The sequence below is a fragment of the Bos grunniens genome, chromosome 25 (genome assembly GCF_055505025.1).
Source record: "Bos grunniens cultivar Pamir isolate PY7600 chromosome 25, Bosgru_T2T1.0, whole genome shotgun sequence".
NCBI classification, from domain to species: Eukaryota; Metazoa; Chordata; class Mammalia; order Artiodactyla; family Bovidae; genus Bos; species Bos grunniens.
The window spans coordinates 6,341,750-6,352,944 of NC_141189.1; the positions used below are offsets into that span (position 1 = coordinate 6,341,750).

General features: G+C 51.9%; 2 protein-coding genes across 4 annotated transcripts in view; one reads left to right on the plus strand and one right to left on the minus strand.

Annotated features, from left to right (window-relative positions):
- Positions 1-10,466, minus strand: part of GJC3 (gap junction protein gamma 3) — a 28,531-nt gene extending 18,065 nt beyond the window's left edge. Inside the window, exons 1-3 of one of the 2 annotated variants that reach the window (XR_015154333.1) lie at positions 8,792-10,466; positions 4,215-4,511; positions 897-1,781 (exon numbers count right to left, since the gene is read on the minus strand). The gene's annotated coding sequence lies outside the window, so the exon portion shown is untranslated. Of the gene's footprint in view, positions 1-896; positions 1,782-4,214; positions 4,512-8,791 lie in introns of those variants that run through there. The other variant, XM_086374108.1, reaches the window with a different exon arrangement.
- Positions 178-4,597, plus strand: AZGP1 (alpha-2-glycoprotein 1, zinc-binding). Of its 2 annotated transcripts, none has more exons than XR_015154334.1 (4): positions 178-282; positions 2,159-2,419; positions 2,951-3,417; positions 4,042-4,597. XR_015154334.1 is itself a non-coding variant. In XM_086374111.1 (4 exons), the coding sequence occupies exons 1-4, from the start codon at positions 216-218 to the stop codon at positions 4,335-4,337; spliced, it is 900 nt and encodes a 299-aa protein (XP_086230237.1). In that variant the 5' UTR covers positions 178-215; the 3' UTR covers positions 4,338-4,597. The 2 variants fall into 2 exon arrangements, 1 of the variants encoding a protein (XP_086230237.1); XM_086374111.1 differs by having other exon boundaries at positions 3,142-3,417.
- Positions 10,467-11,195: the final 729 nt, after the last annotated feature.

Below are 11,195 nucleotides of genomic sequence, written 5' to 3' on the forward strand. Positions count from 1 at the left end.
CCCCAGCCTGGCCTGTGCACCCTCTTCTCTCACTCACAGCCCTTTCTGACACCTCTCATTGGCCTGTGGATTCCCGCCCCTCCCTGGCCCCACCCCTGACCAGGCTCAAAGCCCAGCCATTCCCGTAGCTACACCTGGCTCTATTCTCCACATTGTCTGCTGCCTGCTCCAGGACCGGGGGAAGTCCAGAACCTTCCAGCTGGACGGTGAGCACGATGGTGCCTGTCCTGCTGGCCCTGCTGCTACTTCTGGGCCCTGCAGTCCCCGAGGAGACCCAGGCTGGTGAGTGGGGAAGCAAGCGGTGGGTCTGGAGAAGAACGGAGGGGAGGTAATGAACTGGACAGATGGGCTCAAGAAGGGCCCCCAGGTGGCCGGGACTCTCAAGGGTACACAGGAACGGGTGTCCCAGGCGCCTCACTAGTTCAACTCACACACTTCCAGAAGCACTCAGGGAGCCTCTGGACTCAGGCAAAGTCAGACCTTAAGGAATCAGAATCTAAAACTCTTAATTTACAGGATAAACAAAACTAAGACCCAGAGATGCAGAGTGACCTGCCCAGGGTCACACAGCCCGAACCGAGCAGGAACCACACAAGCAGAACTTCTCATCCCTTCCCTCACTCTGACCACTGGGTGGACCTGTCCGAGACTCAGGGGGGGAGAGAGAGACCCCAAGGGGCAGACGTGAAGGCAGATTAACTGGAGAGATGGTTCCAGAAGAAAACTCATCCCTCACTCCACAGTTCAGATATTACTCCTCTGGGCCAGGCAGGCGGATGACTAGGAAAGAAGCCGGCTGGAGCTTGGAAGGAATAAGGGCCTATTCCAGGACAGGGAAATGAGTCTGGCTCTGGCACACAGAATTTCAGGATGAATAAATGTAAGATAAAACCGTGCAAGTTTTATGTTTTATGTTAACTTTATAACAATCAATCACCTTTAGAATGTCACCCTCTACACCAAACTCTATATCAGTCAGGGTTCTCCACAGAAACAGAACTAATAGGACTCTGGAGAAAAAGACTTATTTTAAGAATTGGCTAACACAATTGTGGGGCTGAGCTGGCAAGTCAGAAACCTGCAGGACAGGTCGGCAGGCTGGAGACCCAGAGAAGAGCTGGCACTGCTGTCTTGAATCTGAAGGCAACCTGAGGCAGAATTTCTACTTCAGGGGACTCAGTCTTTCCCCTTGGGTTCTTCAACTGATTAGATGAGACGCACCCACGTTACAGAGGGTAATCTGCTTTACTTGAGGTCTACTGAGCTAAACGATCATCACATTTAGAAACTAATTAGCAAAAATAATAGTTGAATTAGGATTTTGCCGTACGACCTCCAACATGATTAACACCCATGTGAGTTATAGGATGAATCAATTATGGAATTGATTGTGGGAATGCTCCCCCCTCTCCCAGTCTCCACCTCACACCAAAGGGCAAGTTACAGCCCTGGGAATTCTGAGATCCATCCTGGTCTTACCCTGTGCCAAGCTACTCTAGGTCATTCCCTGAGTTTTCTAGCAAATTGTCCTTCCAGCACCTTCTAACTACATGTATTTGTCAAGTTAGACTAGGCTATGCTCCAGTAAAAAAGTTCAAGGTGGCTTAATCCATCAGATATGGATTATTTCTTGCTCACGTGAAGTTGCATACAGATCAGGCAAATCCTCGTGTAAAACTGAAGCCACATCAGGCAGTCTCTTCCATAGGATGACTCTGGGATCCAGGCTGTTTACATCTTGGGATTCTTCTGTCTCATCCTGTGGCCTCCACAGCCATCGCCTAAAGGGGGAGAGACAGATGTAGCAAACCAGCTCCTGGGGCCTTGGACCAAAAGACATCACGCCCACGCACACTTCCTTTTGACAGAACTCAACCACCTGGTCCCAATACACCTACAAGGAGGCTGAGAAATACTATCTGCTTATTTGTCAAGAAGACAAGATGCAGTGAAGGCCCACAATGGGCTCTGAACTATCATCCCCAGGACAGAAGGCTGCCCCTTCTCTTGGGGGAGGCTCCGGCGGTCTGCGGCTGACAGCGGGTGGACAGAGCTGAGGAGGGGAGGCCCGGTGCCCTCCCTTCCTGGCCCCCTGCTGCCCCGCACCAGACTCGCCTGCAGGGACGCCACTCCTCAAAGTCCTTCTCGTCTTTCACAGGGAATTACTCTCTAAGCTTCCTCTACACCGGGCTGTCCAAGCCCCGTGAGGGCTTCCCCAGCTTCCAGGCCGTTGCCTACCTCAATGACCAGCCCTTCTTCCGCTACAATAGTGAAGGCAGGAGGGCCGAGCCCCTGGCGCCATGGAGTCAGGTGGAAGGAATGGAGGACTGGGAGAAGGAGAGTGCCCTTCAGAGGGCCAGAGAGGACATCTTCATGGAGACCCTGAGCGATATCATGGACTACTACAAGGACAGAGAAGGTGAGTGGACCACAGGCTGCGGGGGTGCAGGGGCTCCACTCAAGAGGCAGCCCCGCAACTGTGAGCGGGATGGAAGCAGGCCCTCCCAAAGGAGGATCGGGAAGCACGAGCGGAAACACACAGACTTTTCTGCGTGCCTCTCCCGCATCCCACACTCACCTGCCTGCCTGCTTTCCCCGTCCTCACTCCCAGGGCCGAGTCAGGACGAATCCGGGCACTTCTGAGCTCTCCCTTCCACACCCCCATCCATCCAAGGCGGGTCCCTCTTTGTGTGCCAGACTCACCCCTGCCCAGGGATGTGGGGTGGAGAGTGAGGCAGCCTGCAGTGCGTCCTGGGTTCACGTGGTGGCTCCCCCAGTCACGAGCTACTGGACCGTGGACACACTGCTCGGTTGTCTAGTCTTGTTGTTGTTTAGACTCTAAGTCCCACCTGACTCTTTGTGACCCCGTGGACCGTAGCCCACCAGGCTCCTCTGTCCATGGGATTTCCCAGGAAAGAATACTGGAGTGGGGTTGCCCTTTCTTCTCCAGGGGATCTTCCCGGCCCAGGGATCGAACCTGTGTCTCCTGCATTGGCAGGCGAGTTCTTTACTGCTGTGCTACCAGGGAAGCCCCGGCTATCTAGGCTATTGGTGGCAGACTGTGCAAGAGGAAGAGCTCTTTAGGCATAACTGATGCCCAGCTGGCTGGCTGACTTTCACGGGGCCGGGGGGAGGGTGCAGGGTCTCACACCTTTCAAGGAACATTCGGCTGTGAGCTCCGGAATAACGAAAGTAGTGGAGCATTCTGGGGGTACGCCTACGATGGCCAGGACTTCATCAAGTTCGACAAAGAAATCCCAGCCTGGGTCCCTCTGGACCCAGCAGCTCAGAACACCAAGCGGAAGTGGGAAGCAGAGGCAGTCTACGTGCAGCGGGCCAAGGCCTACCTGGAAGAGGAGTGCCCAGGGATGCTGCGGAGATACCTGCCCTACAGCAGGACCCACCTGGACCGACAAGGTACCCGCTGCTGCCTATGCCCCACCCTCCCTCGCCCCAACCTTCCCTTGCTCTGCTGGGAAAGACCAGGGCAACCTCAGGTGGGTGCCCAGGAGACCATCCCAGGCAGACCCTGCAGTCCCTTCTCCCGGTGACACCACCGCCCGGCTTGGCCATGGAGAGAAGGCAGGTGTGTGCAATGCCTGCCCCGTAAGGATGGAAACAGGGGTAGCAGGATGGGCTGGCATGAGCTGAGGCTGACTGGAGAAGAAACAAGGAAGAGAGTCGCGGCCCTGAGCAGGGAAGGGTCGGAAGGATGATGGGGTGGATGGATGGAGCCCAAGACAGAACTAAGAGGCAGGGCTGAGACCGGGGATGGGGGGCACAGAGCCCGTTTTGGGGAAAGAACAGGAAAACGTTTGGCCTATTCACAACTTCTTGACCTCGGAAGTCATACATGCTGCAAGCTGGGTGGGGAAGAGCGTGGCCACAGAGGGCCCTTGATGCAGTGGGGAAGGGTCTCGGGAAGGGTGGCAGAGGGCCCCGGCCTTCGAGGAGAAGTCCTGCTCACCCCTGACGCCGGGGTGGGGAGCCGTGGGCAGGGAGACGCCGGGCCCTCGGCACCCACACCCTGTCCCTCCACAGAGTCTCCTTCTGTGTCGGTCACCGGGCACGCGGCTCCGGGGCACAAGAGGACACTCAAGTGCCTGGCCTACGACTTCTACCCACGAAGCATCGGGCTGCACTGGACTCGGGCCGGTGACGCCCAGGAGGCTGAGTCAGGGGGTGACGTGCTCCCCAGCGGCAACGGCACTTACCAGTCCTGGGTGGTGGTGGGGGTCCCCTCTGAGGACCAAGCCCCGTACTCCTGCCACGTGGAGCACAGAAGCCTGACCCGGCCCCTCACCGTCCCGTGGGACCCACGGCAACAAGCCGAGTAGTCACCCTTTCTGCGCCATGAGAGAGGTGGGCGCTCCGAGCTGCTGTCAACGTCGTGGGCCAGGCCCAGGGGATGGCGGTGGATTCCAGGTGGTGGATTTGGGAGGGAAGACTTGAATGCCGAGTGCTGAGCCGACTCACAGCCAACCAGCCTTGCAAAAAACCCATTATGTAATCTGCGAAATCAAATCAGCATCATCACCTTATAGAATGATTATTTTTAAACTGCAAAGTGCTGTAGAAATGTAAGAGTTTGTCATTAGTCCTGCCTCTCCGAGCACTGGATTCATCTGAAATTCTTAGTGTTTACTGGGTGTCTCACCACCATAGCGTGGCTTGGACCACCGGTCCCAGGGGCACTGTTCACGCGTGACCACTGCTGATGTCCCCAGCGGTCACAAGGCCGTGGAACTCTGCAGTCTCTTTAATACAAATCCAAGCCTCTTCTGTACCTGTTTCCCCAGCAGTCCAGCTCCCGGTAGACACCACCCTTCACTCCAGCTCCCAGACCTTCCCCACACCTTGTTGACCTGGGGCCACACGCCATAGGTCATTTCAGAGGCTCCATCCATCCAGGACACAGAATCGGCCCTCTTGTTCTTGAACTCCCTCCCTCCTTTTATTTTTTTTAACTATGTCACCCATCCTCACCCACAAGTTTAAGCCCCAAAGACAGAGCAGAACTCACCTGATCTTATTACCAGGCTTCACCTGCCCAGGCAGGACCTTCCCTCACAGCCCGGCCTCAGCCTCCCACTTCCTACTGAGTCAGTCCTCCAAGCTGAGCTCCTTAGACACATCTTCCCTGCCTGCAGAATTCTGAGCCCACTTGCTTACCTCTCCTTCTCGACCTAACCTAAAATTAAGAGCCATTCTCCCTTTTTTTTTTTAATACTTTGATCCAATTTGAAAATCAATGCCAAGAGATAGCTTTTTTAGTCTATGTGATACCACACACCCCCACCCACCTCCCCAGTGCAAAAAAAAAGCCCAGTCTGACCAATAGGAGGGCTACAAAGAAAATCCAACTAGTCAAAAGGGTAAAAATGTGGCAATTGATATTGCAACACATTATGAGACTGGAACAAAGCATAACATGTGATAGGAAGAAATATTTAGATCAAGGAGGAGACCCAGGGTCCACGTGAACAGGCCAGGGCTGAGGCCAATTGGAATGTGAGACCCACCCCACCTACGGCAGGAGCCATAGGCTGGGCTAGACAAGGGGGAAGAAACCTCAGAAGACCTGAGTCCTGGCCAAGTGTGGGGACAAGGAGAGGGCACAGAGCTGCTGATAAACCCAGAGAAACCTCCTGGAGGGGTTCAGATTTCAGGGGAAACCTAAGACAGCTTACCAAGAAGAGGCAAAAGATTGCTCCTGACCAGTTGGGTATGAGACAGCCAAGATATAAGGGTGGCAAGATACTGACAAAGGGAAACAACCCGAGGGCGGGGCATGGGCATCGGCAGTGACTGGGCACTGCAGGGAGGAAGGAGGGGTCCAGAGAGCCGAGTGTGGTCCTACCACAGCCACCTCCTGCCCACCCAGCAAAGACCCACCAATGGATTCTCCAGCAGGTGGGACCATCTTCAAGTGCAGTTTGAGGATGTCCCACCCCAAGAGGGCCTCATTGCCACAAGCTATCTCCTTCTCAGCAGTTCCTCAGTCCCTAAGTACCACTTCACCCCTCTCTGGAGGACTCTTCTGGGGCTAGCTCACCCGCTGGAGTGAAGGGATGGCATGCTCCGAGTTAGGCAGGAGACACCAGCTGGATATAGGGCTGAAATACCTTCCCTGCTAGTGCCCTTTTCCATTTGGCTGAACGAGGCTAGAACTTGCAGTTCCAGCCAATCAGACCTTATGGTTCATCATCAGACATATCGAGGCTGTTTCCTTTTAGTTTCCTTTAGTTTCCTTACCTGCCCTGACCCAGCCTGCAAACCCTCTGACAAGATCAGGAGGTTGAGTTCTGAGCATGGGTCTGTGCCCGCGTGGCTGGAGCAATGGGTCAGAGGATGCTGTGCTCCAGGAGAGCGGAGGGAGGAGAGGAAGGAGGAACGGCTGCTTGGGCTGCATCTGTGCAGAGAACTCAGTGGAAGCCCCAGAGCTCTGAGAACCAGGCCAGCGTTTACTCAAAGCCATGGGAGGCCCCTCCCCATCAGGAAAAAGATCGTGGTTTGTTGTGCCTAACAGGACAGGGGAGAGTGCTAAGGATTCATGAGCAAAGCTCAGTCGGGCCCACCTCCCTGGGTTCTGTTGTGCTGCCTTCTTCCCCTTCTTTCTTCTCCTCCAAATCCCCAGGCCGTGCAGCCAGCTCTGGGCACCTCAAAACTCACATATCAGAGGTCAGGATGGACACAGCACTTTTCCTAATTGGTGGGGGTGGGGGGGGTGAGGAGAGAACCAGAGCTCCTGGGAGCTCTGCTCAGATTCCCAACACTCATAAGAGGCCAGGCCTGCTCAGTGTTAAATCCCAGGCCTGGAAAAAAGGTGTGACTGGGAGGCAGGGTTACTTCTCAGAAAGAGCCGGGGCTGCGGAAGGGGCCTGGTGGAGAAAGATGATAGAATCACGATGTTGGCCTTGCCACCCTCAAAGGACCGCAGGGATGAAGGAGCCCTCACCACCTTGGGTTTAGGAGGCTCCCTCTATGTGAATGCTTTCCAATAAACAATAATATTTATACCAAAAGCATAGGACTCCTCTAAGTTAGGCGTGAACCTCCCATTATTGGTCTCCTGTTTCTCCCCTGCTGTCCCACAGTGCCTCCTAGGCTCTCGGCACGTGTCGAGGGGGCAGTTAGCTTCTCTGGACCTTTGAGTACCCAGTCCTTATGTGCAGGATCTTAAAATCCATCGTGAAGGTCAGAGTTTCTTCTTAGGCTAACGGGCCACAACTGCAGCTTTCAGGATGCCAGAAGGCCATTTCTGCCCTAGGGTGCAGGCTCAGTTGCAGCTGCATGTAATGGCCACGAGAGGGCACTATATGTCCAGCTAAGAACCTGCAGGGCTTGGCAGAGAGTTCTGGGTGAGAGGAGAAAGGAGGACATTTCTCTTCCACTCTATCTGTTAGTCCCTTTTATAATTATGGGGTCACCTTACTCCATTTTCACTCCTATCCTCAAGCATTGCCCACTGGATGTCCTAAAGATGTCTCAATTCCAGCATTATCTTCCCTGCTCCACCCCATCCCCAAACAAAAGCAAAACCGCTTCCCTTCACTATCCTTCTCTCCTCCTCCTTCTGCTCCTTCTTCTGTCTCCTCCCAATTTCCCAAACTAAGACCCTGGGTTCCTGTCCCCTCCCTTTCATTCCAGTGGATGAAGGATGTCACCAAACTGTGCTCTGAGTCCAGCCCTTTCCTCCCCGCAGACTGCACCTGTCTTGCTGCACCTCTGTCAGGAACTCACAGTCCTCCCAAGTCTGCCTCCTTTCCGACCAGCCTCAGTGCTCTGACCACACAGTAAGATCATGTCATTTCCCTCTTAAAGATGAGGTGGGAAGAACCAAATGTCCATCACAGGATGAACAGATTAACAAAATGTGATCTACCCAGTGGAATATTACTCAACTTTAAAAAGGAAGGAAATCCTTACTCAACATGAATGAACCTGAGGACAGCAGAAGAGCTTCGCTTAATCCAGGACTGGCTGTTGAATCCAGAAACTTCCTGCCTGACTTACTTCACTTAGCATAATATCCTCAAGGTCCATCTGTATGGTCAAAAATAGCAAGATGTCCTTTCTCATGGCTGAATAACCCCACGTCTTAGAAGAAAATGCATTTCAATCTTTTTTATCCATTCATCCCTAAGTGGACACTTAGGCTGTTTCCACATCTTGGTTGTTGCAAATAATTTGGCAACGAACAGGAATGCAGGTGTCTCTTCAAGACCCTGGTTTCATTTCATCTGGCTATCTACCCAGAAGTGGGATTGTTGGATCATATTGTAGTTTTGATTTTTTAAAAACACCTCCATACTGCCCTACACAGTCACCATGCCAATTTACAGCTTCCCTGGTGGCTCCAACAGTAAAGCATCTGCCTGCAACGCAGCAGACACAGGTTCAATCCCTGGATCGGGAAGATCCCTGGAGATGTAAATGGCCACCTACTGCAGTATTCCTGCCTGGGAAATCCCATGGACACAGGAGCCTGGAGTGCTACAGTCCATGGGGTCCCAAAGAGTAGGACACGACTAACACACCAATAGTGCACCAGGGTTACCTTTTCTCTGCATCCTCACCAGCATTTGTTATCTCTTGTCTTTTATATATAATATATAAAATATATTTCTTATATATATTAATATATAATTCATATATATTATATATATTTATGATATATTGAATATATGTATATGTAATAGCCATTATAACAAATGTGAGGTAATATCTCATTGCGGTTTTGATCGGCATTTTCCTGACAATTGTTGATGCTGAGCATCTCTTCACGTACCTGTTAGTGATCTGTCTTCATTAGGAAAATATCTATTCAGGTCCTCTGTCCAATATACAGTAAACAGGTTACTAGGTTTTTTGCTATTAAGTTGTATGAGTTTCTTACAAGTACTTTTCTCCCATTCCCTAAGTTGCCTTTTCATTTTGTAGACTCTTTTTTCCCTTGAGCAGAAGTTCTTTCATTTAATTCAGCCCTACTTGTTTATTCTTGCTTTTGTTGCTTGTGCTTTTGGTAGCATCCTCAAAAAATCGTTGCCAAGACCAGTGTTGTCTGGTGTTTTCTTCATTAGGTTTATGGTTTCGGGTCTTATATTTAAGTCTTTAAACCATTTCGAGTTATTGATAGTTTTGTGAGTGGTGTAAGACAGGGGTCCAGTTTCATTCTTCTGCAGGTGGAAACTCAGTTTTCCAGCACCATTTACTGGGGAGACTCCTGTCCCCATGGAGCCTTCCTGGCAACCGTGTTGAAGATCAATTGACTGTCTTGGAGTGGATTTATCTGTGGGCTCTTGATTCTGTTGCCCTGGATTATGTGTCTCTGTAGGACTGTTTTTTCTATTTCTGTGAAAAATGCCTCTTGGAATCTTGGTAGGGAATGCATTGATTCAATAGATGCTTTTTGTGTAATATGGACATTTTAATGTTAATTCTCCCAGTTCATGAGCACAGGGGTATCTTTCCATTTATTTGTGACTTCTTCAGTTTCTTTCATCAGTCTTATAGTTTTCAGCGTACAGATCTTTCATCTCTTCAATAAATTTATCCCTAATATTTTACTGTTTTTGATGCTATTGTGAATGTGATTGTTTTCTCTCTTTCTTTTTCAGATATTTTGCTGTTAGCGTATACAGTCCTCCGCGGGGGCTGCGCCATTGCACAAAGCACACCAGGCATGCACAAGGGTTCCAGTTTCTCCACATGCTTGCTAACATTTGATGTTTCGTGTGTGGGGGTGGTTTGTAGCAGCCATCCTAGTGGGTATAAGATGTCTTCTCAGTTTTCACACACTCCATCTGATCAGCTTTGAAACTGTTCCATGTTTCCTACCATGTTGAAAGCAGTAAGCTTTTGTTTTAATAGGATTCATTTCTGTTAAGAGGCAGACCCGGGCAGCGGAAAGTGCACCAACCGTTGTGGCACACCCAAGTCCGAGTTCTGACCCATTCGGTCACTGAAAGACCCTGAGCCCTGATCCGCTTTCTGCAGGGCTGTTTATCCTCGTCCTTTGGGGGAGCTAGGATATTAATCCTCTGTGCTCCAAGCCCTTAGCTGAAACAAGCCGGGATACATTTAAGTGGAGATTCTCTTCCACTTGTAAATTCTGGATTCAATTTCCAAATGTGTTCCTGCGAGCCCTTTGCCGCCCCTGCAGGAGGGCACACGCCCTGGGTATCCCCAGGTCAGATCCCTCCGCCCACCAGCTTCGGGTCTGGAGAACCACTGAGCTGTGGGGCATCCAGGGTCCTAGAGAGGGCGCCAGGCCAGGCTGACTCCGATGTACTTCCGGCCTTTGTGTTTCGCAGACGACGGCAGCCCCAGGGGGTCAGTTCTCCTTGCACACCTCTGCAGGCGAGCGCGTTGAGGCGTGGTGTCCCTGGGCCCGGGAGGGTGAAGGCGTGGGTTTCCCGGTCCCACAGGGCGAGTTTCAGCCTGAGGGGCTCAAAAAACCGCAGCGGCCAGTCGCAGTCGCTACATCTCCCCTCCCACTCCGGCATTTTGGGTCCTGCGGTCCTTTTGTGCCCCTCGCTGGCAATAACTCACAAAGACTGCGTGGGGGAGAGGGAGATCCGCGCTGTGACCCCCTCATTCAAGCCTCCTTGGAACCTGCCTAGTTGCGGGGTTCAGGCCGACGCCGCCAGCTCTTAAGTCCTTGGCACTGTCCCTGGAAGCTCGTTTTGAAAAGACCTTGTGGAAAGTCGAGTTGTCGAACCAAAGAACGCACGCTGGATCCCTCTACTTTGCGTGTTCTTTTTTTTTCCACATACACTTAATCAGCCGGGCATTGACCTGAGTTGAGGGGAAATAAAAATCAGGCTAGAGTCTTGCGTTTCTCGACCTGGGACGCTCCTAGCAAGGGAACTGACGTGTTGTTGATACAATGTGAGGTCATAACCCAGAGATGGAGAGAGACAGAGCCTGGGGGCAGAGATAAATCCGAAGGACTTTGCAGAGGGGGTGGTATTCGAAGGAGGAGCTGCGGAAATGCCCTACCAGCCAAGAACATTCCAGATAGAGCTGGTGCAAAAGCACAAAGGTGGAAGGGTGGGGAGAACGGCAGAGAGACTGGTAAATATTTCAACACCCGTTCTGGTAAATGTTTGTTCTGCGCTGGGGAGTGGAGATTAAAGAATGTGTGGCCACAAATCCCTGTTCTAGGGATTTCTAAAAATAGTGAAAGTGGT